The sequence below is a fragment of the Oryzias latipes genome, chromosome 18 (assembly GCF_002234675.1).
Source record: "Oryzias latipes chromosome 18, ASM223467v1".
NCBI lineage: Eukaryota > Metazoa > Chordata > Actinopteri > Beloniformes > Adrianichthyidae > Oryzias > Oryzias latipes.
In genome coordinates, this window is record NC_019876.2 from 19,162,386 (window position 1) to 19,189,947 (window position 27,562).

The 27,562-nt window shown below is 42.0% G+C and overlaps 1 protein-coding gene across 1 annotated transcript in view; it reads right to left on the minus strand.

Moving 5' to 3' along the window:
* The window catches only part of gal3st3 (galactose-3-O-sulfotransferase 3), a 47,043-nt gene that overhangs the window by 8,295 nt on the left and 11,186 nt on the right, over positions 1–27,562 (minus strand). Inside the window, exon 2 of the mRNA XM_004079931.3 lies at positions 27,184–27,308. Within this exon, the coding sequence (XP_004079979.2) occupies positions 27,184–27,295 (112 nt within the window). The 5' untranslated portion in view covers positions 27,296–27,308. The remainder of the gene's footprint in view (positions 1–27,183; positions 27,309–27,562) is intronic.

A 27,562-nucleotide genomic window follows, 5' to 3' on the forward strand; every position in this document is an offset into this window, starting at 1 on the left:
AAATTATATTTTAAAAAAATGTCTATGAAGACTCTCATTCATCCAGGTTGGTTCCATTGTAGTAGTTTTAGGGGATGTCATCTGGACTTGGTTTTAAAGTTGGAAGACGTTTCACCAAGAGGCTTTGTCAATTCTGAAATTGCTGGTCTAAGAGCTGGTATATATGCGCTCATGGGGGAGGAGTCAGACCTGAAACTGGAGGTGTTGTCCACTTAGCCTACGTGGTTTCGGGTCGTTAATAGTCCTTTGTCCTCAGCAACGTGATTCCCAAAAGCCTACAGATGGGCAAAGGGGTTAAAGGACACAGAGCCTAGAACATCATGCACAGAGCCAGAACCCAACTTTTAAAGGACAGAATCAGACAGACGTATTTCATCATCAACAACCTGGAAGGTAAAATGAAGAATCTACAGGACAACTTGGCCACAACTGTTACGGAAGAAGTTCTTGAGAAGATTGTCGGCTTCACCCGGACAGCACAACTGGCACAACACCACAAAAGCAAGCAACGGCAAATCAAGAAATTTCAGATTCTCACAAACCAACAACAGATCCTTAAGGACAGGCTCAACAGGGAGAATAGAGGAAACCACACTAAGGCAGGGATTGATAGAGAGAGGTGGATTAAGAATATTTCCGACCGTGAACTGACCCAAACAGAGAAAGAGGTATTATCCAAGGGGCTGAATTTCTCGGTTACACCAAATCATATCCCCGTGGTAGATCCTCATCACAGCTACAGAAACGGCCATAAAGAGGAACAATCTGACTGGATCTCAAGCTGAAGAATTACGACTCAAAATTTCGGCGGCACTGTCCAGTGCCAAACCACCACCTTCCAATCTTTCCTCAGATGAAAGAAAGGCCTTGACAGCCCTGGAGAAGGACCACAGTATCAACATTTTACCAGCGGATAAAGGGAGATGCACTGTGATCCTGAATGCGGCGGACTATGAAGCCAAAGTTACCAACCTACTCAGGGACACCACCACTTATGAAGCACTTAGAAGAGACCCAACCAGCGGCTACAAGAAAAAGGTTATAGACTGCCTACAAAGACTGGAGAGAGATCAAATCATCGACAAGCCTCTTTATTACAGACTGTACCCGGGTAATACCACTCCATGCATTTATGGCCTCCCAAAAATCCACAAGGAAGGAATACCACTGAGACCCATTGTCAGCAGCATGGACTCAATAACTTACAACATGGCTAAACACCTGGCTACTATTTTGGCCCCTCTAGTTGGCAACACAGAGCATCATGTTAGGAATTCACAAGATTTTGCAAACAAAGTCAAACATCTTCAGCTGGATTCTGACGAGACGATGGTGTCTTACGACGTAACTTCCCTCTTCACCTGCATTCCCACCACGGAGGCAGTGATTTCAGTGAGGAAGAGATTACTACAGGATTCTCAGCTACAAGACAGAACAAATCTGACACCAGACCACATCTGCGAACTGCTGGAAGTGTGCCTCAACTCCACATATTTCCAATTCAGGGGAAACTTCTACAGGCAGAGACACGGCTGTGCCATGGGCTCTCCAATCTCACCCATTGTGGCCAATTTGTACATGGAAGAAGTTGAGAGAAGAGCCCTGGACTCCTTCCCAGGTACAACTCCAAGCCACTGGTTCAGATATGTGGACGACACTTTGGTCAAGATCAAAAGCCAGGAAGTGGAGACTTTCACAGATCATATCAACGCAGTAGACAAGAACATCAAGTTCACCAGGGAAGACACAAAGGACAACACCCTAGCCTTTCTAGACTGTGCTGTGATCATTGGAGAGGACAGACAGCTCCAGGTTGAAGTGTACAGAAAGCCTACTCACACAGATCAGTACCTGTTATTTGACTCAAACCACCCTTTACAGCACAAACTAGGCGTCATCAGGACATTACAACACAGAGCCCAGGAGGTCCCCACAAGCTCTGACGGAAAGAAGAAGGAAGAGCAACATATCCACCAAGCCCTCCGAACCTGTGGATATCCCAAGTGGGCATTCACCAGATCCCAACATACAGGAAAACAAGACAAGAAGGAACAAGAGACAAAACGGAACAGTATTTCAATTCCATATATCTCAGGCCTGTCTGAAAAACTTAAAAGGATTTTCAAACAACATAACATCCCAGTTCATCTCAAACCAGTCAATACCCTCAGACAGAAACTGGTTCATCCAAAGGACAAAATTCCCAGCTACAAACAGAGTAATGTTGTGTACTCTATCCACTGCAAAGAGAACTGCAATGAACAGTATATAAGAGAAACCAAACAACCGCTACACAAGCGGCTTTACCAACATCGCAGAGCCAACCCAAGTGGACCTGAGTCTGCAGTACATCTCCACCTGAAGGCCACAAACCACTCTTTCGAGGACAGTGAAGTCCGAATTCTAGCCAGAGAGAAAGGATGGTTTGAGCGAGGAGTGAAAGAAGCCATCTTTGTCAAGAAGGATAAACCTTCTCTTAATAAGAATGGTGGTCTCAGGTTTATTCTTCCATCCATCTACGGCAGTGTTTTGAAACCTAAACAAACCAAACCAGTTCCACCTGAGTCGTTAACCGCTGAAAGAGACGACCATTTGGAGAGGGAGTCACTGACTCCCCAACCCCCAGCTGAGGACAAAGGACTATTAACGACCCGAAACCACGTAGGCTAAGTGGACAACACCTCCAGTTTCAGGTCTGACTCCTCCGCCATGAGCGCATATATACCAGCTCTTAGACCAGCTATTTCAGAATTGACAAAGCCTCTTGGATAAGAGGTGAAACGTCTTCCAACTTTAAAACCAAGTCCAGATGACATCCCCTAAAACTACTACAATTTTAAAAAAATGAAGACGTCTTCATCCAAAAATATAAAAATGAGGGTAAAAAGAGCTGGTTCAGCCTCGGCAGCAGACACCATGTTAGATTCATATGGCAATGTGATTGGTTAGAATCTGGACAAATCAGCAGCTGTTTGATGGCAGCTTGGTCACGTCAAAACGAAACTTAACTCAGCAAAGATAGGAAAAAAGTAAGATGACACACAACGCTTGCGAATTTCTTTTTGGCGATGTCAGTGGCAGTCATATCACGCTAAGTCGCGCTCAAAGTAGTCAGCAAAATCAAAGATAGGACAAAAGCGAGATTTGACACAACGCATGCGAAAAAATGTGTTTTGCAAACGCAAAAAACGTTTTTGAAAACAAAAAAAGGTTTTTGAAAGCAAAAAAAAAATTTTTTAGCAAAAAACTCAAAGTTTTGTGTTCAACTTAGAAAGTTTTGTGTGCAACGTGGTGGCAGAAATATCACTCCATAGTGATTGGGAGTCTTTTTCTATCTGACAATCAACTCTGCGCCTCCCGTCATAGAGACGCAGCCGCGTGTGTCAGAGGGAAGGGGAGGGGGAGGGGTGGTGGGGGCAGACCATTTTTTATGGATTGAGTTTTTTTGGAGGATTTCTGCTGTTGGTGTTGCACAAATTTAGGGAAATGCCAAATATTTTTGGAGTAATCCCACTGACGAGTTCTATGATTTAGTCTTTAATGTTTTATAAGACCTAAACATATTAATCACAATCAGTTTTTTTTTAGATCTAATCCCTCTGATATGTTTCACAAAGACACACACAGGGCGTCACACATTAAGAAATTATTGCTAAAAATGAACCAGGAGTCCAGCTCTAAAAAAAAAGCTCTAAAAAAGGATAAAAGAGCAAAAAGAATGGAATTATTTGATTTGTAATTTCTTATTAATATTTCCAGGCTTTCTTTGTTTTGTTCTGCAGCATGTTCATATCTGTATAATTTTGACAGAATATATTTCTATGGAGAGCAAAATATTACAAGTTATTTAAGGTTTAACTTGTGTTCCTGTTTTTATTCATATTTATGTTCAAAAAGTTCAGTTTAAAAGTTTTAAAGGTTTAGCTTTAGTGTGTTCAGTAAATGTTTATCTTCTTCGGCCCAAAACCTTAAGCGTGTTTTTAACTTAGGCCCCCATGTGACTGAGTTTGACCCCCCTGTAATACGAGTCTAGAAAAGTCATACATTGTTTGTGTAAAATAGCGAAATAGAAGATAGGGAACATAACAGTATGTTGTCAAATTTTGTATGTGTGCGGGGGGGGGCGCTGGTGGGGTTACTCGCCCAGGGAGTAAGTTAGTGTAGAACCGCCACTGGATAACCGCATCATCACAGTATGATCATCTCATCACCTTTTTTTTTTTTTTTTGAAAGTTCTGCATATGGTGCGTGATTTGAACTACAATAAACACATTTATCTTTGCTAATAATTTACTTTTTCTGCCAGTCCTGTGTTCAAACTTCAAGTGCTTCTGGGGGAATTTCCATTGTATTCATTTCCATTACAAGCTGCGTGCATTCTTGAGTGCGCGACGCGGCCGCAAGCCGGAGGATTTTGTGTTTGGGGTGGGGGGGTTCCAAGAGTCCCGACACCTCGACTCTTGCTGCTTCATTACCGGGGTGATTAAAAATCCCACACAAACTGTTTATTTGTTAATATTGAAATAGTGCGTTGTAATTATTAATTATATTCATTTGCGACGCGGCCGCCGGGGGGTTTTGAGTTCGGCTCCTGCTGCTTCATCAAAAATCCCACACCGTCAGAGCTCTACTCCAGAGCGGGTTAATAATAATAATAAATTAAAATAATAAGGAATCAATCACCGTTCTTGTGGGGGAAGGCGCACCCCAACACACGCAGGATGCTGACACACTGGTTGCAGCACATACACATACTCATTCTACAACACCTATATAGTTGGTTAACTAGTTAGATAGTTAGTTGTTACTGTTAATTTCTAAAAAAGAATACTGCGTTGTAATTATTAATTTCCATTGTATTCATCTAGGACGCGCCCGCAGGGGAATTTTATGTTCGGCCGGGGGGGGGGCAGTTATTGCTGCTCCATCACCGCGGTGATCAAAAATCTCACACCGTTACAGCTCTATTTACATCTGAAAACTAAGATTTTGGGGTATAAATTCTGCTGCTTTGGTGTATTGAGTCAGTTGGCATCAAACTAAAAGGAAAAGCAACATAAAAATATTCAAAACCACATTTTTTAACAATAGTTACCAATCCAGTTAAGATTAATGATGCATTCAGAATTAAAAATGTGTATTTATTTTAGACAGCCAATTTTCTGTATTTCACTTCAAGTGGTGTTAAATAAATTTGCATTACACATTACTGTGTTTAATTATTGTTCTAATTATGTCCCATCACTAACAAAAAAAAGTGTTGAATTCTATAAGTTCAGCACTTAAACAGTACATAGTTCTTAGGATCCTGGTCTTCCCCCACACCTACCAGGGAATCCTCATCACACCTGCCACCCATCTTCTCATCAGCCTGCAGCCTTCACATGGACTCCTCACCCATCAGCCAATGTCAGTCTGTCTGCTTCATGCGGTAGAGTTCAGACCCATGTTACGCTCTATGTCTATGTTTAGTTTTATGCCATGTCTGCCTCTCCAGGATTCACCACCAGCTACGCCTCCACCTTTGATCACCATTTGTCACTCCTTAGGACTCCAAGCAAGGTTCTATCCTGTCACTTGTCAGAGATGATTGATGACTACAAGCCCCAACCGGCCTTTCGGAGACCCACGACACGTCTGGTCACGGCCCCCTCCGATCTCCCCCCTGTTGAATTCGCTGCCCATTCATTAACCCTTGAGGAACCAATGCAGCTAGGAAGGAGGCATTTATCACTCAAGGAAAGACAGGAGCGTTGGACTAAGGGAGAATGTTTCTACTGTGGCAGTAAGAATCATCCAGTGGCTGTCTGCTTCCTCAAGCCAAAAAGAGAGGGTTCTTCAGTTATCATGGGGACACTGCCTGTGTCAAACTGTGCCTGCCACGATCGATGAAAGTTCATCCGGTTTTTCACGTCTCCCGCCTCAAGGCTGTGGTCACCAGTCCACTGTGCCCTCTGTCTGTGCCCCCTCCTCCCGCCCGGCTGGTGGACGGCCATCTGGTCGACACTGTCCGTCGCCTTCAGGGGTCGTGGTCTCCAGTTCTTGGTGGACTGGGAGGGTTATGGCCCAGAGGAACGCTGTTGGGTGCCCCGTTCATTCATTGTGGATCCTGCTCTGGTGCGGGATTTTTGTCGCCTACATCCGGACCGGTTTTGGCTGCCAGGTGGCGTCCCTTGAGGGAGGGGGCGTCCTGTTAGGATCCTGGTCTTCCCCCACACCTACCAGGGGATCTTCATCACACCTGCCCCCCATCTTCTCATCAGCCTGCAGCCTTCATATGGATTCCTCACCCATCAGCCAACGTCAGTCCGTCTGCTTCATGCGGTAGAGTTCAGACGCATGTTACGCTCTATATCTACGTTTAGTTCTATGCCAAGTGTCTCATGCTGCAAGCTTATCCTCACTATGTCTGCCTCTCCAGGATTCACCATCAGCTACGCCTCCACCTTTGATCACTGTTTGTCACTCTTCAGGACTCCAAGAAAGGTTCTATTCCGTCACCTGTCAAAGCCACAAATCATCAAAGCCTGAACCCTCCATCACAACAGGGACGCAATAAATATAACATATACAGCTACCTTCTGTTTCTGTCCTGCTTCTGGGTCCAGCCACGCTCATCATAACAATAGTGACACAAAGGATTTGGTAAAAGACGCTGATCTTGTCTACCTTCACATGTCACCAACCTGCCATACTGGTTTGTATGTATTGCTCCGGTACTTGCCTTTTTTCTTTTTTTTTTTTTTTTTTTTTTTGCCTTTCTTTTTTTTTAATACACAAATATAAATTGAAAAATAGATGAATGAAAAAGTAGAAATAAGTCAGAATTACAAATATGTATTTTGTGATCTGCCAATTTTCTGGCCCGAAGTGGTCTTCGGGGACCTGGCACGCAGAGGCTTTCCGATGGCAGGAAGGATTTAATTTGTGTAGTTAAACACACGTCCAGTGACATTTGTCTCAGAGGATGTTCGATTGGCCGTTCTGCATTTCAGTCAATTGTCATCCTTCTCGGTAAGGATGATTATTATGACAATTTTTTTATATACATTTTTTAATTTTTTGTTTATTTATCTTTGATGGCCCCTGATCTACCCACATGGCCTTACAATACTGTGCAACTAAAATGGTGAGCAATATTGGAGCTATCCAGCTGTACAGTTTCGAACCAGATGCCACATCACACAAGGAAAATGAAGACATACATGGACCTATTTGTCTAGAAGTGGATGCATCAGAATGGATCAGATCAGGTCCTGCTGACTGTAGAAATTATCTACAAGCTTTATCCCAGGGCATATTTTGTCTGCTCCTGATTCACAATTTGAATAAAGAAATATACAGACATAAAATAAAATAATTTTAATTTTCTTTACGTCCTCCATCAGAAAAATGCCACAAGAACATTTTAAAAAAACAACAACATAATTTTCATTGGAGTGGGTCTTTTAAGGAAGGGTGTGATGTATTGTTTGAGTTTCCTTGAATACACACATGTAAGTCAATTAAATTTGTTTATGTTTGGTGAGAAGGATCTACACCAGGCTGTATGGGAACACATTGAGGAGCAATTATAAAATCAAGCAGCAGATGTGGGAATAGGTAATAGAAACCAGGCCAGTAATAGAAAGTTCACAGCAAGAGAGAAAGAGACAGACGTTCGGCAAGCATTTTACCAACTGACCACAAAAAATACAATGCAAATGAACAAAAACTGAGTAAAAACATTGCTTTTCAACATTTCTGGAGTTTTATCATTAGATGACTCAAAATAATCTTTGGACTTCTCCTCATTTTTGGAGGACACTAAAGCAAAATCACTTGTAAAATTCCGTCTATGCAAAACGCTCTTCTAGAGTCTGACCTGTAGAGTGAAACATGCATCCAGCTCGTTAAAAGCATAATGTAGAGTCCACTGCATCAGTGGTCCCCAACCTTTTAACCCTTGAGCTATCTTAGATGACCCCGCCCTTACATTGACCTGTTCTCCCTACCATGACAAAGGTGGATAAAGGTGGAAATATTTCATGTAATCCATGGACACCAGTGAAGATCACAAATCATTGAAGAAAAAAGGTTCAGCGCACTGTCTAGTGGGGTCTAGATGACCCAACTCCCAATGTTAAAGTGCCTAGGATAGCACAAGGGTTACACGGCATAGACAAGTATGATATCAGACAAAATGATCACGGACCAGTTTTAAAGATGTGGCGGATGATTTTTGTAGCAACGCTACGAATAAGGAGGAACAAAAGCGTTACGATCCCTAAGCATTAATTTTGACACGCATGACATCGAGCACTGCACAGGTGTCATCATCCTCTACCCTTCCCACACTCATGGTGCAAAAAAGAAGTACTGTCTATTAAATGTAGCTTTTTATTTTGGGAAGTCGAAGGCTCCTCTTCTGTCTCCTGTCTGGGCATTTTCTCCTTGACAAATAAACTTTCCAAAGACGTTTGTTTTTTCTTCATTTTGCTAGCTGCTGGGATTCATTTTAACCTATCACCTATTGTAAGCTATCACGTGACCGAGAAGAGCCCCTTGGCCTGCGTCAAAGGTGACACAGAAAGATTTAAGAGAGAATCTGGCAATTTTTCAAAATACAAAATTTTTCAGATTCCAAAATAAATAAAACAGAAGTAATATAAGTTATTTATTCTTTCTGTGCGGCCTGGTACCAACGGACTTGTACCAGTCCGCGGCCCGGGGATGGGGACCGCTGGATTACACCACATCGCTGATAATTAAAGCTTTGTATAATTTATGAAGAGGAAGCAGAAATTGCATACGTGCATTGGTATTTAGTAAAGTTCAGCACAGATGCTCTTCCCCTGAGATGGGAGCGCACACAGCTGGCATAATGAGCGTATATGAAAGTGGCTCCCAGCTCCAGGACATTGGCAGCTGCTCCACTACATGATTTGTGTTGAAGTCATGTGATCATTTCTGAGAGCGAAAGCCCAACAAAACGCTTTAAGAGGGTTTCTGTAAATTTAAAGCATGCAACTTTACAATTTCAACTCCTTTTTTGCAATATAACTGATGCTTAACTTTCTGTTTTGTCACCATTGTATTGTGTTAGTCCTTTTGCACCCATATGCTCCAGATCAGAGACCTTCTAGCCAACAAGATCTGAAGTTCTGACTAAGATCGTATTCAACAGCTGCTCCTAAGTCATTGATCTGTGTCCATTCATACAATAGAGCCGCTCAGACTGTAACTGGCATGAAGTCTTCACTTAGGCCCCATTTCTTCACAGTCCTTGATAAAGTCAGTCATCGAAATGTATGAGTAATAACTATTCAAAATCCCTGAGGCATCCAAAGTTACGTAATATCTTCTAGGGAGACCACATTTTTTCTTTGTTGGTGTCATTCACTTTTCTAAAGAGGGCTTTAAGCCTTATAAGAAAGACTTGAACCCTTATTTTGAGAATCGTTTGCTAAAAACACACTTTTGTGTTTTTATCCCTACCCTTCTAGTTTCTTTATATGATATGTGTTCTGTAATACCTTCAACTCAATGGGCCTCAATCTGAGGTTTTCACTAAATGCGTTCTTTTTAAATGATATGCAGTAACTGCATAAACTTAGAACCTCAGAAACGTCAGGAAAACCTGGCTAAGTTTTTGAGGATCTTAGCCAGTTTTTTTTACTGATGTTTAAAAGTGGTTCCTGCTTTCATCAGTTCCATTGCTGTTGATGTAAAGGACCTGTCTTCACTGTCCAGCCTTCATCTTGATGCTAGTCTGCAGCATGGCAACTTATTTTCTCCTCTCTATCCTATTGGCTGCCAGTGCATTACAGAATCAATGTAAATTATTGATGTTTGTTTTTAAAGCTTTCTCTGTGGCCTTGACCCACCTTTTTCAAATACGATTTTAGTCTCTGTGACCTTGAGAGGGCCACAGCCCTCTGGACAATGCACAATGCCCTGATCCAGATGCAAGTGTTTGCCTATCAACTAGTTCCCACTGTGGGCTCAATTCCCCTAATTTAGGATACACATTTAAAAAAAAAAAAAGCATTGTCAACAGCTTTAGGAAAACTGAAAGCACATTTTATCTCATTATCGGATAAATGATGCACTGCACAGAATTTGAAAAACATTAATGGACCTAACGCGACCCACTGGTTGAAACAGATGTTATTCTGCCTTCCTTTGAAAAGAATGGCTCGTATCCATAAAGCTAAACAGTAGCTATTTGAGAAAATTTGGGGACCATTTATTAACTATTTAAAACCTTTAACACCAAAGATGTTCCCAGTGACACCTAAATAACACATGCTCTGTGACATAGTGTTGAGCTTTGACCGTTCATGCTTCCAACTTGAATAAGCTGATTCTGACGCGGAGAAAAGTGGCTTTTCATAGCGGCTTTGCGCTTATATAGAACACTCACGGTACTTAGAAAAGCTGCTTTTCTCCATGACAGAATCAGCTTGTTTATGTTGGTTGTATAAACACTTCACTACTGTAAAGCGCTGCACATCAGTGCAGCACATTTCTGCTCTTCAGATTCTGCCGGAATTATGGTCATTGCGTAAACAGTAAAAGAATGTAAACGGTTTTGAATTGAATTGAATGGTTAAAACCCTAGAGCTAACAAACTATTAAAGATTCTAATTTCCTTTGTTTTGCAGGTCCACGACTCCAACCTACACATGTATAAAGGTTAAAGATTGCTGTAATATTATCAAGCACGAGGGAAGCTATGTTCATTGTAGCACTTTTTTTTTGGTCACTTTTCTTTTCTTTTTTTTGTACATTTGTTTATGTTGAACTAAATCTCATGCAGTGCAGCCCTTTTCTTTGTGAGAGAAATACAATCCTTACTGTTGTGATTGCTGTGTTGGTATGACCAAATCCTTGAAGTCCCTCTCTGACTGTTCCCAATGGTCTTTTAATTATGACTGTTGTTTATAGGCAAAATCAAAAAACCTGCATCATTTTCTAGAACATAGTTTCTGCAGAGCAGCAGGAGTTCATTAGAAGTTCATCTCTGAGTTGTGGGCAGGATTTTTGGCATGGAGCAACTCCACTCACTCTTCCCCTCCCTGTTGCTGAGAGCTCAGAGTAGGAAGCTTGTCTACCCCCTAGCACAGGGGTGGTGAACAAGTTTGACACCAAGAGCCGAATTTTTTCACTTTAAGAGTCAAGATGATGATCTCAGTGGGATTTCTGGCATCTATTGTTTCTAGTAATCCTCTGCAGATCAGGTTTATATGCAGTTGTAGCCACTCTGAGTAGTTCCTATACGTGAGTGTCAGTCAGAACTGACCGATGACTTGATTTCACGAGTTCCACGGTAATAAACAGGGACTCGCAGACATATTGAGGGGAACGTCGACAGCAGCTTGAGAGCAGCTCTTTTACACACTGTTATTTCTCCATTCTCCAAAACGTAACAGGGCCTTCTTTCAAAAGAGATTTCAGCTCAATCATCACCAGTTCGCTCGCTGCCTCATCAGTGACCAGCTGGGATCTCAGTCAGTCGTCAGCCTCTGCATTAGAAGGGTCGATGAGAAAAGTGATCTGCGATCGTTTCTGCTGCAGGTCCTCAAACCACAAAGTAAAATTTCCGTCCAGTTGCGCAAGTAGTGTCACGTTCTGCGCTTTATTCATTTGGATTGCAGCCTTCTGCTGTGAGCTCCGCAAAGAAGGAAAGTGAGACAGATCGTCGTTTTGAATGTGCACTTTGAAAAGCTTCAACTTGTTAATAAAAGAGACAATTTGTGTAACATCAGGAAGTGACTTGCCATTCCATTCAGTAAAAAAGTAAGAATCTTCCCATTCTTCCAGAAACGTCCTGTGTTTGTCTTTATACTCTGAATTTCGCCATTTGACCAACAGTCTGCACGCACATCAAAACTTTAGTTTTATTTTTCCGGTATGAAGCGTAACCCCCGCAAATGATTGGGGGTCACTTATGTGTCGGGAGCGGCATCAAAACACACACACTGCCCAATTACTAATGACCTAATTACTATTATTATTTATTATTTATTTTTAGTACCCTCTGATGGATTTGAGTGTGGTTTTTCTACACCACAAATAAGCTCTTTTTCCAACTGCACTTTATTTATAATGATTAGAGTGACCTCTGCATTATAATAATCACCTGATGTCCTCATGATTTCTTGTCATTTTTTTAAATCTAGGTCCTCCTGCCATGTCTGACTGCCACAACACCAGAGGTGAGCTGAGCAACTTCTGACTGAGTTCTTCTAAAATGACTAACCGTTTTGAATGTACCCTGATGTAGATCTAACCCCTTTGCAATGCACAATGTGACACCAGTGGAGAGGATTCAAACAGCAACAACTGGCAGAATCAGTTGTAGGATTATAAGATGCAAATAAACTTTTACTGAAAAGATGACGCGCTCCTTACAGAACCACTGTACAGCTCAGCTTCTTAGAAATCCTCGAAGCTCTTAGGCCGATCATAGAAATGCACTAATTTTCCAGGAAGGCTGTGTTGCTTGTATCTAAGGCTTTATCGCGGATATCCTCAAAAATCAATCTGAGAAACAAGGCTTAGAGTTATTTAAAGAAGCCTGCATCTCCTCACCTCATCTCTTTTGGCCTATGAAAAAATTGCATGCTGTCATGCATATACAGTATAAAGAATATATATTTCTGAATTTATTTAGTCATAAAAACGTAATGCCACTTTGAGGGAACATCAGAAAATCATATTTACGGAAAGAAACAAAGTTAAACTGTTCCACTCTTAGAACAAAAAATCTTTCCTTTTTTAATTTATTTTTTTTTTTTATTTTTTTTTTATTTTTTTATTTTTTTTTTTTTTTAACTTGTCCTGTCCAACAGCTGGGCAGACAGACGAGAGCTGAGGGCCTCTTGTGTTGGACATATTTTGCTTTAACAAGAGGGGTTATTAATCTTCTGACAAACCAAAGGTATGTCTGAATAAACCCCTTTTGTAATTGAGGCCAAACTTTATTAATTTCAATCATGTCTGAAAATCTTTGGTGTTGGACCGGACGGAAAAGGAAAGAGGGGAAGAAGAGAGAGGGACGCTAGAGAGAGGGGGGGGTAGGGGGTGATAATAGGAGGGGAAGGGGGATAAGACCATGAAGCAGCATACAGCAACAAGTTTACTGGTTGTTAATCATTATGGTAAGGTTCAAATGCAGTACAAAAAGGGCGGGGCCTGTCCACACACACACTCAAATGTTATAAACACACCTGCTAGCTGCAAAAATGTCCACCTGTCGACATGTACACAAAACAGATAGTGTTCACACGCATACTTATGCCTGATAACCAACTAGTGTGAAATATTTCAGTCATTCAGTCATGCAAGCTATTAGTGCAAAGGTGAGCTAACACCAGTGCTCAGGTGAGGTTTTATGTTCTTCTAAAATGGATGGTGGAACGTGAAAAGAAGGAGGGAGAGTGCCCAGCCATCCCCACCCCAAGACCCCCACCGCAGCAGCAGCGGCAGCCGGAATCCCCCCAACGCCACACGGGAACCGGCAGGGAACAACCGCCGCCCGGGCGACCAAGCCCGCCACCCAGGCCAGGGCCAGCAGGGCCGCCGCAAGGCCCCCAGAGCCAGAGGCCAGGGAAGCACGGAGGGAAAGAGAGCGCTGCCCCAGCCCAACCAGGAGAGCAGCCCCCCCGCCGCGCCGGGAGAACCCAACGCAGAGCCCCACCGGAGAAGGACGCCCACAGCCCCAAACGAGCACCCCACCACCACCCAGGAGTTCCGGGCATCCCCCCGCCCCAACCCCAGGTACGAGCCAGGACCCCCCAAGGGAGACCCGCTCCGCACTCCAGGCAACCATCCGCCCGGCCCACGGTTGGTCCAGGGAGGAGCGAGGCAGGGGGCCCGCCGCCCCCGCCCAGGAGGGGGGAACCCCGGGGAAAAAAAGAGGGCCCACAAGGGGTGTTATAAATATGGCCCGACCAGGCTCGGCCACAGTTGGAAATTTGGCGGGGCCCAGCACTCAGGAGCAAGGACCAGAACCCACCCCCCAGGGACCAGACACCCCCGGCTCAGATGTAATGTGAACTCCCCCACCGCGCGGAGAGAGCACCGCCGGGCCCAGGAAGCCGGCACCCCGGGGACACGGCCGCCGTTGCAAAGGGGGGCCCGCACCCCCCACCAGGGAAGAGGCAGGGGACAGACGGAAATTGCATGCTGTCATGCATATACAGTATAAAGAATATATATTTCTGAATTTATTTAGACATAAAAACGTAATGCCACTTTGAGGGAACATCAGACAATCATATTTACGGAAAGAAACAAAGTTAAACTGTTCCACTCTTAGAACAAAAAATCTTTCCTTTTTTAATTTATTTTTGAGATCTTCATTCACTAAAGCTGTGTTTTTTAACTGGTGTGCCGTCGTGAGATATGGTCAGGTGTGCCGTGGGAAATTACCCATTTAAAAACATTTACCATCGCCAAGATATCAGCTGTGCTCATCCAAACAGACCCTGATAAAACACTGAGTGGTTAGGAATATGAAAGATCATAAAATACTATTTTCTTTGTGTTTATGTGATTCTATTAAAGACACTTTGATAAGAATGACGATACAGCGATTTAGCCGCGGCTTCAGCTCTGTTTTCGTAAAAGTCCCGCCCCTTTAACAGTTTCCACCAATCATTCATGGAGGCTTAACCATATGTCATCAGTCTGACCAATCAGAAGTGGTTAAAGGCTTCACTTCCTTGTTCCGATTTAGCTCATAAAGTCTCTCAGTTCCAACAAAAATACCAGCTTAAGCTCGTCTTTAGTGGTGTAGCTTTCCACAGAATCCGGTGTCAGACCGTGGAACAAGTGAACAAAAAAATGAAGCTCAGAGATTAAGTTTTTAGTACCAAAATCTCTCATGATGCATTGGGTTAAAGTGATAGCATCTCTGCCTTACAATGAGTCTTCCCTGTTAAACGTCTTGAAACCACAACAAACACACATCCAACAGTTTTTAAATCTTCTTGATGAAATCAGAGGTCAACAGTTTAGTTCTCTTTCAAGGTTTGTGTTTTTTAACAGCCAAACATCCCAGAGTTTGGTCCAAGTCATCTTTCTGACTGAAACACTTTTCTAATAACTGGATTATTTATTTTATATATTAAACTTAAGAAGAAATAATAATAACATTTAAGAAACAGTATTAAGGTGAAGTGGCCAACAGACACAATTAAACTAAATTGAAACAATTTAATCATCTAAAAAGAAATAAAACATTTTTGTTTAAGTTTTCAAAGACTTCATCTTTGATTAGGACAAGAGAAAAACTAATAAAACTTCAACATGTTCACTTTTTGTGTAGCTACAAAAAACGTAAATATAATTTTTAGGTTTTTTTGTTTAAATATTATCAAACATTTTGTGATCAAATTGTTCAAAAATTACAGTTGCATTTGTACCAACATCCAAAAAAATATTTAAAAAATTAACCACTATTCAGAAAGAATATATTTGGTTTTTTGTGAGGTTACATAAAATTGCATGTTAATAAACTGAAGGGTAATACAACTACCAGGGTAAAATAAAAAATAATTTAGTTGAAAATTATTACTGAAAACTAACTTAACTTTTATTACAACCTTTAGAAAAAACAGCTGCAACTTCCAGCTTTTTCTGCCACAATTATCACAAAAATGCATGTGAGATTTTGGAGGGACTGTAGATCAACACAGACTACAGAGTTTATCCTTTCTTAATTTTTGGATGTTGGTGTGCTGCAGGATTTTTGTCAAGGATAAAATGTGCCTTGGCTCAAAAAAGGTTGAAAAAACACTGCACTGATTTATCATCTAATTCACCTTTGTGTTCATGAACTTTTAGAGTTTTTGATCATGGAAGATGGATGCCAGAAAGAGCAGCTGCTGCCGTGAAGGAACATTTTGAGATGTGCAGCAGCCTCTGTCCAGCTTCTCAACGTGAAACCTTGAAAACCGGGTGGTTCAATGTCTGCATCAGTGAGCATTGGAAGGATAGACTTTTTGTATGAACCCATGCTACCTTTTTGTCCCTGTATAGCTTCTCCCTTCTGACTCGCTTTGATCTGAAAGGCACCAACCCGCTCTGTACTCTTCACCAGATTTTCCCTCCCATTAGGCTATGTTTACACCATCCTTTACAACATGCATTCAAGTGACCATTTCCAATAAAAAGTCTGTGTAAACACGTGTAAACAAACGTTTTGGGCTTCCACATTCAAAATATTGAGTTTCTGTTATTGCATGACCTTTAAAAGTTTATAGGAAGTTATAAAACCCATGATGTGCCTTTTCCGAGCGAAGATGACTGGCATTTATGGATGACACCATAAAGCAGTAGCGACGTCCGAATTTGGAGACACTTTTTTTCCATGTCTCTCTACTTGGAGGGTTAAATGTAGGGATAGGGAGAAGCCGTTGGACTACAGAAGCAATTTGACTTTGCCCAAGTCTTTCATATACCAGAATTAAGCTGTGAAACAAAAACCCTGGAACAAAATTTGCCAAATTTGCACAACATTTTGCACCAAGTGTAGGTGGCAGACATGCACTAGTATTGGGAACAGTAGCAACAGTCCAATGTGAAACACCATAGGCCAATTGTGTGCGTTTTGCGTGTTCTTGTACATGTGTCAAATGGCCGGTGTGAATGTAGCCTCAGAGAGAGGGAGAGGTGCGGGAAAGGCACCGCATGGATGTCTGAACGTTTAGATGATGTGTCTATATGTGACTGTGTGTGAGCGCGCTAAGATCTTGTCTGGATCATTACATGTTTAAACTCCCCGCGCCTCTACACACACACAAGATTTATTGTACTAAACGACCTTCCTGAGAGTGCAATGAAAGAAGAGGAGTATGGGGGAGAATAGGGGTGAAAGAGGATTAGAGGAGGGGGAAGAGGGAGGAAAGGAAAAGGAGAGCAAGCATGGGAAGAAGATCAGATTTGACCAAAGACAGAGAGCAAGAAGATGGCTTAAACGGTTTTGCAGCATTAACATCAGGCTTTTTACACTTGTGCTCATTTGGCCAAAGCTTTGTAGATTGTTTAACAACAGCAAGCATGTAAGAACAAATCAATGACAGGAAAAGCCGCACCATTTTCCCTTTGACCTCGTCAAACGACAAGCAGGTCATTTTGTATTATTTTTGTTCTAAATAAAAGCCTTTCAGTGTGATTGTTTGAAGCTATGAGAAAATAACTTTTTTAAATAAAACAGTTATTTGAGCAACACTTTGGTCAAATGTTAAGTTTGTTTATCAACAATCTTCTTCTGGGGCAAAAACTGCTTAAAAAAAGATTTCAAAAATGAGAAAAATTGATTTATAGGATCATATTTGAACCACAATAAGAAAAATCAATATTACATTTACCAATGACAGCTTAAAATTGAACACGAAACCAAAATGTGAGCTGCCAAGAGCAGTGTTCTGTTGCCGGTTTGTGCATTGTTCTTCTCCACTGGTTTAATATAAACACTGTGCGGCGTTTCCTGCCCTGCAATTTTCTATAAATAATGTTGAGTTGCACAACAGATATTTGTTCATTCTTTGCATTGCCAATAGAGCAGGGACATTTGAATCCAAACAAAAAGCAATCTTATAACAGCTCCTCATCAATTAAAAGATATAAAACTGCATTCATATAGCTTCATCTCTCTTAAAAAAAAACTGTTTTTTTTGAGCATGTCTATGTAAGCAAGTGCACAATCAGCTGGGAGATCAAAAGTTACAGAGGTCACATGATCTAATTTAACTGTCCTCATTTTGACACACCTGCCAAACAATTATGACAAGCTTCCAAATCAGATTTGGCTTGTCCATTTGGACTACCGCTTACAGTTTATTTAGCCTAATTTTGCATCATCTCGCTGCAGTGTAAACACCACTTTTTGTATAAGAGAACTAGACTGAGTTACCCTGACATTCCAAACAGTAAGTATTCACTGGCTCCAAAAAAACAAAATCCTATAGACTTCCATAGAGAAATAAACAGCTATTACTCAGTCATTAAATTTATCAAAAGGACTTTCCTTACTCTATATTTTTTTACATGTTCTCGATAATCTGAATTGTTTTATCATATTTTTTCTTTACTGCAAGTCATTCAAGTTATAAATTGACCAATCAGACACCACAATAAAAATAACGTCAAACATTAGATTGACAGATTCTCCCGAAGTGATAAGGATGTAGTCTCCTAACAGGCTCACGACTGATTGGTGAGAGTGCTTGCCATAGAGCTGTGACGCTGTAAGATTTTTGATCACCACGGAGATGAACCAGTAGGGGGCGCGGCTTCGCGGTTAACTGCAGCCCCCGCAGCCTGTCAACGAGACAATATTGACTGCCAACATTGTTTTAAGGGCAGTAGTGAAACCCACTGGGCCAAAGGGTGCAGATTTGGAACAAAGAAGATGCTGGGAAACGGGCAAAGGTTGTAGCTGAGGGACGTGCCACAGCCAGAGAGCCACAGTCCCAAAATCTAAATCCCAAGTCCATTTCACCGGCCAAACCCTTCAACCAAATTAACCAACCAGTCAAAAGTAAAATTCCTGTCTATCTTGATATCAGTACGGCCAAACAACAAACTGAAAAATCTCCCAACCTCGCCCAATGGGCCTCTTTCGAAACATCAAAGAGTTGCACATTTAATTGGAAAAAAATGTCTTGTTTGGTGCAAGATGAACATAAAGACTCAAGCTCTGTGGGACACAAGAGCACAGGTCACAATGATAAGTGAAGCATGGATGTCCCAAAACTTTTCTGATTTAAAGATCCGTCCCATCAGGGATCTACTAAATCAAAATGGGTTTTTGGACTTGAGAGCCGCAAACGGTTCTGAAATTCCTTTTCGAGGTTGGGCTGAGGTTTGCCTGAGTTTGTGTGGTCCATAAAAACAATCCACAAACTCAGATGAGGTTTTGGTTCCATTGCTGGTGAGCAAAGACATTGTCCAACGACCAATAATTGGGCTCAATGCGATTGAGGAAATCGTGAGAGAGAGAGAAAAACCGCTGGCTTTGCATGGTGAAAGAATAACTCTGCTTATAAACTCTTTCAAATTAGGCACAAGGAAAGCAGGAACTCTCTTAAGCTTAATTCAAGAAACTCCAAATGAGAAAATAACATATGTAATTAGAACAGGACACACACCTGTTGTATTGCAAGGGGGTCAAACAAAGTGTCTCAACTGTTCAGTGGACACAAAAGTCGAGGCAGACCTTAAAATGCTGTTTGGGCCAGAAGAAAATCTGTCATTGAGTGAAGGGCTCAGTGTGTCTTGTCAGTTGATAGAAAACTCCAGGTCTTCCCGCAAAGTGAAAATCCATGTCATGAACACAACTCACCATAATATCACTGTGCCATGCAAAATTGTGATTGGAAGTATGCAGAGAGTCATGGACTGTGTTCCTTTGCTCACAGAGAAACACCAAGTAAACCCTATCGCTGCTGATTGTTTTCAAGCAGATTCCTTGGGATTCACTCCTGTGAAACCCCCAAGTAATTCTTTGGACACACAGTGGGATCTACCAATCAATGTTGACCACCTCACTAGTCAACAGCAAATAATAGTAAAGAAAATGCTGAGAGACGAGTCAGATGCTTTCGCTAGACATAAAGATGAAATAGGGCAAATTAAAAAATTGGAAATGAAGATTAACTTAAGTGACAATGCTCCAGTGGCCAAAACATATAATGCTGTACCTCGACCGTTATACGTTGAAGTAAAAAGTCACATGCAGGACTTGTTAAATAAAGGGTTTATTCGCAAGTATAGGTCACCATATGCATCTCCAATAGTTTGCGTGAGGAAAAAAGATGGGAGTTTGAGACTGTGCATTGACTACAGGGGACTGAATAAAAAAACTGTTCCAGACAGGCACCCCATACCTAGAATCCAGGAGATTCTTGACGGGCTAGGTGGAAATGAATGGTTTAGTGTGTTAGACCAAGGAAAAGCTTACCATCAAGGAAGCATGAGCGAAGACTCAAACGCATTCACAGCCTTTACAACTCCATGGGGGTTGTATGAATGGAATAGAATTCCTTTTGGCCTCACAAACGCACCTGCAGCTTTTCAGCGAAGTATGGAGGAAAGTTTAGAGGGTCTGAGACACAAAATCTGTATTCCATACTTGGATGATGTTTTGGTCTACTGTAAAACAGTCTTGGAACACGTTGAAAATGTCAGATCAGTCTTGCAACGCCAGAAAGCCTGGGGAATCAAACTCAGACCAGACAAGTGTGACCTGTTCAAAAATGAGGTGCGTAATGTTGGGAAATTGATTTCATCTGAGGGGTACAAGATCGATGACAAGGAAGTGTCAGCAGTGAGGGAACTAAAAACAACACCCCCCACCAACATCAAAGAGCTGCGTAAGCTTTTAGGATTTTTGGGGTATTATAGAAGCTATGTGCAAGACTTCTTACAACATGCAAAATGCTTATATAATCTTTTGTCCACAAATGCAGCACAAAATTCAAGGTCCAACCATCACCCTGCAAAGGGAGGACAACCCCCTCCACATCAGAAAATTGTTTGGACTGAAACCCATCAGAATGCCCTGAATCATTTGGTAGATGTCCTAACTAATCCCCCGGTGATGGCTTACCCAAGATTTGAGGAAACATTTATCCTGCACATAGATGCTTCAGAAGAGGGACTTGGAGCTGTTTTGTACCAGAGACAGGAGGGAAAACTCAGAGTCATTGCACATGGTTCACGAACATTGACACCAACAGAAAAGAACTACAGACTGCATTCAGGGAAACTAGAATTTTTGGCACTCAAGTGGGCTGTTACTGACCAATTCAGAGACTATTTGTTTTATGCTCCTTCCGTAATAGTGTACAGTGATAATAACCCTGTCACGTATGTTTTGAGCATAGCGAAACTGAATGCAACGGGTCGTCGCTGGGTGTCCGAATTAGCCGACTTCAACATAACACTCAAGTATCGCCCTGGAAAAAGCAACAGCGATGCTGATTTCCTGTCACGCACACCTGTGAGTATGGACTCTTACATGAATGAGTGCACTGAGCAGTGTCTCCCTGAAGTGCTCGCTGCAATATTCAATGCCACTGAAAAACAAGATTACCACAACTTAGACTGGATCTCTGCTATCACCTGTAGCCCACATGTCCAGGAGCTAAATGCAGACAGTCATCTAGATATTACAGTTACTGAGCGAGACTTATTGTAAGCACAATGGTATGATGCAGCCATAGGCCAAACACTGAAAATGAAGAAATTAGGAAAAAAACCTAACAAGAGAGAAAGCAATATGACAACAAAGGTCAAGCAGCTGCTTTGCGAATGGAAAATACTGTACATTTCTCAAGAAGGGTTGTTGAAGCGCAAAACAGCAACATGTTCCCAAATTGTACTTCCAGAGCAGTACAAGGACTGGTTTAAAAATACCTTCACGCTGAAATGGGTCACTTGGGCGTAGACAGAGTTTTACACCTTGCCAGACAACTATTTTATTGGCCTAGAATGCAAACTGACATTGAGTTTTTCATAACACAAGTTTGTAAATGTAACATTCAAAAGAAACCGGCAGTCCAAAGCAGAGCCCCCATGTGTCATGTGCCTGCAACTGCCCCATTTGAAATAATATCGATAGATTATCTACATCTGGAAAAAAGCAGGGCGAGTACATTTTAGTAATTTTGGACAATTTTACAAAATTTGCACAAGCCTACCCAACCCGAAAAACATATCAGGCAAAAGTGCAGCTGACAAGATCTTTAAGGATTTTGCTTTAAAATTTGGATTCCCTGCAAAAATACATCATGATCAAGGCAAAGAATTTGAAAACCAGCTCTTCAAAAAACTTCAAAAGTACACAGGTATCAAAAACGACTCCTTACCACCCTCAGGGGAACCCAGCAGAAAGATTAACTGAACCTTATTAGCAATGCTGCGAACCTTGGATGAAGAAAAAAAGGTGAACTGGAATGACTATGTAAATAAAGTCGTACATGCCTACAACTGTACTGTCAGCGAAGCAACAGGGAACAGACCTTTTTACTTGCTTTTTGGAAGAGACCCACAATTACCAATTGATTTAATCTTTGGGTTTAAAGGCGAAGAAGGACAACAACAAATGCAAGAAGCATATGATATTGCATCCAAAACGATTCAAAGAACTACAACCAGAGGCAAAACATATTACAGCCAGAAGAGACAAAGTGCAGTCCTTTCACCGGGTGACGGGGTTCTTGTGAGGAATATGTCGGAGCGCGGAGGACCAGGAAAATTACGTTCATACTGGGAAAAACAAATACATGTAGTTCTGTCCCGAAAAGGAGAAAACAGCCCAGTGTATGAAATAAAACCCGAATGTGGCACAGGAAGAAGCAGAATTCTTCACAGAAACATGCTGTAATGCCTTAGCTCCACAAGAACAAAGGCAAAACGTTGTGAGAAAAGAAGCACAGTCAAAGAATAGAAAAAGACATCCAACTATTGAAGAAAAAGAAGAGGAAACAAGCTCAGATGAGGATGAGCTTCAAGAACAGTGTGTTGCACATAGTCGAAAATAATATGTCACACGGTCTGGAAAGCAGGGTGGGCCCAATTCCAGCGCTCCAGCAGCCCAGGTTGGGTGCTGCAGAAACGGAGCACAGATGCATGCTGGGCCGGATTCCACCTGCTCCACTCGCAGCCCCCGCCGCTGATACAGAGCACAGGGTCGAGACTCTAGCAGAGGAGCCTGTGGACAGTAACAGAGCTGAGATTGATGTTCCAGATGTAGCACAAGAGACTCTGTGGACTGATCCCGCTTATGCGCAAGATAGAGACTGGACTGATGTGCAGCCACACAGATCTCAGCGGGAGCGACATCCAAGAGAAACTCTAACCTATGACACACTGGGTCAGCCAACCAGCCGTGTGGTGGGTCTTCAGGGTCAGCATGTCTATCCATTATATGTTGATGCAGCTATGCTGCCGTATGGACACTACTGTGTGCCCTGCTTACCACCGCTCACACTTGGACGCTGTGCTGTGTATCCTAGCCATGTTCATAGCGGTTACAACTAAAAAGAAAGAAATGGACTGTTATGACTGTGGTACATGACAAATGACAAATGAACTGTAACATGGACTGTTATCATTCTATTTATACCACTACATGGGAGTAATAAGTGGCATGTGTGCATTTGCATTAGAGTGAAAATATGGTTATTTATTTATGTTGTTGTTGTTTTTTTTTTGTTTTGTGCCATTTTGTGGACAACATTTAATTAGCAAGGGAGGAATGTAGCAGCATAAAAAAAATGATCTGTGTGTGTGTGTGTGTTCCAGCCGCGTGCCTATTGCGGGCGGCAGTTGGAAAGATCGGTTGGAAGAGGCTAGAGGAAGGGCTGTTAGAAAAACTAACGGGCAGATCAGGGCCAGCAGCAGCTGTGATTGTTCATGCGTTTTTCTCATTACTTTGTTCTGTTTTTTTGTTGGCTGTCCTTTTGCCTGCTGTGTTCTTTTTCTCTGTCTGAGGTCTTCAGTTTTTTGCTTTCTCTTGCATCTTTGTGGTCTTTGCTTGCATCTCTTTTAAGCTTTTCCACAGTCCTGACCTTCCCGTCATTTTTCTTTTCATCTCTGCCTTCTCTCTGAACTTTATCTGATCTTTTATCCTTTGACGTGCTCTTCCCGTCGTCCTTTTTTCCGTGACTCTTGTTTTGATTCTTTGAGCCCTTCGCCTTGCCACTGTCTTTACTACTGCTTCCACAACTCCTGCTGGCTGATTTGTTTGTCTTTTTCAAGTATGTGCACTTTCTCAGGCTTTTTGTCTTGCCTGCTTCCATCAGCCACCTTCTTTTTCTCCAGATTGTTTTTGGTTTTGTCCCATTCCTGAATGTCAGAGTCAAGGGTCCGTTCGTCTGTCTTGCCCTGCACCTTCAGGCATGTCTTTTCCAAAAGTGATGCATTTTCTTTGCTGCAGATTGCCGAGTGGGGTGGGTCTGTATTCTGTTCCCGAGCTCTCCCCATCAGAGTCAGAGATAGTATACTTGTTTGCATTGATGCTGGGCTGACACTGCTTTTTCCCATCAATAAATCCACCCGTCCAGCAAATCTGTTCCTGGGAGTTTAAATGTCTTGCCACAGCTGGTACTAACAAGCAGCGTGACGGAATCCCTCTTGCTTTTGACTGCGATTCCGGCTGAGTAGTTAGACAGCGGGTCGTACTCCATGGATGTAGACGGCCTGGCTGCGGACCTCCTCGATGGCTCGGTTAACCATCTCCAAGGCGCCGGTGATGTCACCCCATTCAGCAGTCTCGCCATTCTCCTGCTGCTGCAGTCTGCTTACTTCTGGGTTGAAGGGATCGGCGCCTTGGAGATGGTTAACCAAGCACAGCAGCCGGGGAACAGCGAAAGCACATCCCTGTCATCACAACCTCAACAGTTTCTTCAACGAAATTCAGGGAAAAGCAAATCTAACTCTACTGACTCTCAGACAAATATTAAGAGCTCATTATGCAGAAAAGGATGCAACTGTGCTTTACCAGCAGCTGTCAAAAGCAACCCAAGAACCTAGTGAAACAGCACTTGAATTCCTCATTCGTGTACTTGATCTACGCCAAAGGGTTCTGTTTGCATCTGAACGTGCACAGTCTGGCCTCAAATACAACAAGGAACTTGTCCAGAGCCAATGTTGTCAGGCAATTATGACTGGTCTGTTCAATGACAACATCAGGGCTGAAATGCAATTGTACCTGCAAGATGAAAACAGTAGTGAAGTGCTACTTCAAAATATGCAAATTGCTCAGTACAATGAAACCGAAAGAGCTCAGAAAGTAAAAGCTGTAAACAAACAGAGTTTATAAGGCAAAATCTAACACAATAGAGCAAAGTGAAGCTGAAAAGTCTGCTCAAATCGCCCAAAGCTCAGAGAAAAACAATAAGCCAGTTAAAGAAAGTCCTCTGTTATCAAAAATAGAAGAAAAAAAACAACAACATAAATAAATAACCATATTTTCACTCTAATGCAAATGCACACATGCCACTTATTACTCCCATGTAGTGGTATAAATAGAATGATAACAGTCCATGTTACAGTTCATTTGTCATTTGTCATGTACCACAGTCATAACAGTCCATTTCTTTCTTTTTAGTTGTAACCGCTATGAACATGGCTAGGATACACAGCACAGCGTCCAAGTGTGAGCGGTGGTAACCATGGCACACAGTAGTGTCCATACGGCAGCATAGCTGCATCAACATATAATGGATAGACTTGCTGACCCTGTCTATCCATTATATAGACAAGGTCTATATAGGGAAAAGCAAATCTAACTCTACTGACTCACAGACAAATATTAAGAGCTCATTATGCAGAAAAGGATGCAACTGTGTTTTACCAGCAGCTGTCAAAAGCACACACAGTGTCGGCTGACCCAATGTGTAATAGGTTAGAGTTTCTCTGGGATGTCGCTCCCGCTGAGACGTTTTTCTCATTACTTTGTCTTGTTTTTTTGTTGTTGTTGTTAAAGTTCTCGACTGCAAATAATTGTTGTTTCTTCATCACGCCTCGACTTTTGACGGGCGTAACACGTAACAACATGTGTAGGAGGAAGGAGGGCGCACAAGTGTATTGAGGGTGCAAGTTGACTCTTCTGCAGCGGACCGCTCAAGAGCTGCACGCGAGCCTTCACCTGTGCTCCCTGGTACAGAAATCTCAGAATATTATATATTACCCAGTAATAAACAGACTGCAGACACTTTGTCACCTTTCCGGTAGCCATGAAGCCTGACACCCATGAAGAACGCAGGGCAGGAGGCTCCGCCTTTATTTATACAGACACGTAATGTTGCCCTGCACAAAATAGTTCCCAAACAAATCATGTAGTGATATTCATCGTAATCTAAAAGGGGGGGTTCGTGCTTCTGAAACCGCGCCATGTGTTTAAGAAGAGGGAGCGCCCAGCGTAGAGGGAGTGAGAGGCGCGGGACGCAGGGAGTTAAGGAGAACACTAATAAAAGGTTTCTCCCAGAAACCCATGAAGTCTGAACACAGGACTAGCAGAAAAAGTAAATTATCAGCGAAAATTAATGTGTTTAATGTGTTTATTATAGTTCCAATCACGCACCATATGCTGAACTTAAAAAGAAAAGAAAAAATTTTTTAAAGTGCGGTGATGCGGTGATCGTCACACCCCTAGCTTGCCATAAAAACGTAACTCAAATTAACTCGGACCAATCACTGCTTACTGACCATTTCTGGTTCCAGCATTTGGATTGAGAAAAAATGTCCACTGAAAATGCATGTAACCATATTTAAAAAATCGGCATTGTTTTTGTAATCTCATCAGTCTATGTTGTTTGTCACAAACGTTCCCTCCTAAGGGATTAATCAGGCTGCAGAGCTGTTCCAGGGCACCTCAGCAGTTAGCTTGAAATTCTTCAGTGACAGCAGCCAGAAGATAAAGAAAAGGCTCCTCAGGGGCCCAGCAGAATACATACAACTTATTAAAAAGCTTGTTGGTTTTCATCAGTGAGTGATTGTTGACTGAGGTGGGCAGACGGAAAGGGTTGAGGTAATGAGTCTGAAACTCAAAGGACTTTGGTATGTGAATCAATTGCAGGGCAGCATATTGTAACAAACAAATGCAAATGCAAACCACAATTATGCATTGGATCATCATCATGACCATTTGATGATTCATAATCGATTTTCAAACAGCTGGTACTTCTTGAAATAAAGGGACACCATCCATACATCACTTCCAAATCCAAGACCCTGATTGGTCAAAGTACCATCTGATGTACCTTTCAATGTACGTTCAATGGTCAAAGGTTTTATACAACGGTCGTAAAAAATTGTGTGACTACACATGTTCAAAAATGAATTTTGAATGGGAAGCCAAAAACGTTTACACAGACTTTTCATTGGAAGTGGCAAATTGAACATGTGTTACCGAGGGCGATGATAGCATGGCTTAACACACAACACATTTGTTCTTCATTTAAGAAATGTTTGTGTCATCTTGGGAGAGAGTTCTGGAGTAACATGTGGGGGCTTTGTGGGAACTTTTACATTTTAGAAGAAACATGAAAACACAATCTACTAGCAAATGTCCACTACTGCAGCTTGACATTTTGATTTTGCCCCCACACAAAAAGAGAAATTTCACCTAACGTGTGGCTAATGTGGTGAGTTTGTGTTTGTTTCTTTCTGGTGTTCTCTTACCCGGTAACCTCCAGATGCAGATGGACGACCACCATGAGTCTGATTGTGCCAGAGATCTCTTGTTGTCAATAAAGGGTTGTTCCTCTCCATTGCCACTCACTGCGTCGTGCATGCTCAGTGTGTGACTGAAACAAAGTCGACATTTAATTTGTTAGTTTTTCTGTTTTTTTTGTTTTTTTTGCCTTTTTTAAATGCTTCTTAGACTCTGCAAACAAACTTAAGACTTCCAAGATTTTTTTTTTTAATAAAAATATCCAAAGGTTGTTAAGACATTTTGAACCAGTTTAGTTTTTAGTAAATTCTGCTTGCACTTCGTTGATTTAAACTGTCGGTTAAAACACTCTTGAAGGACAGAAAGCCGTAGACATTGACTTTTCAG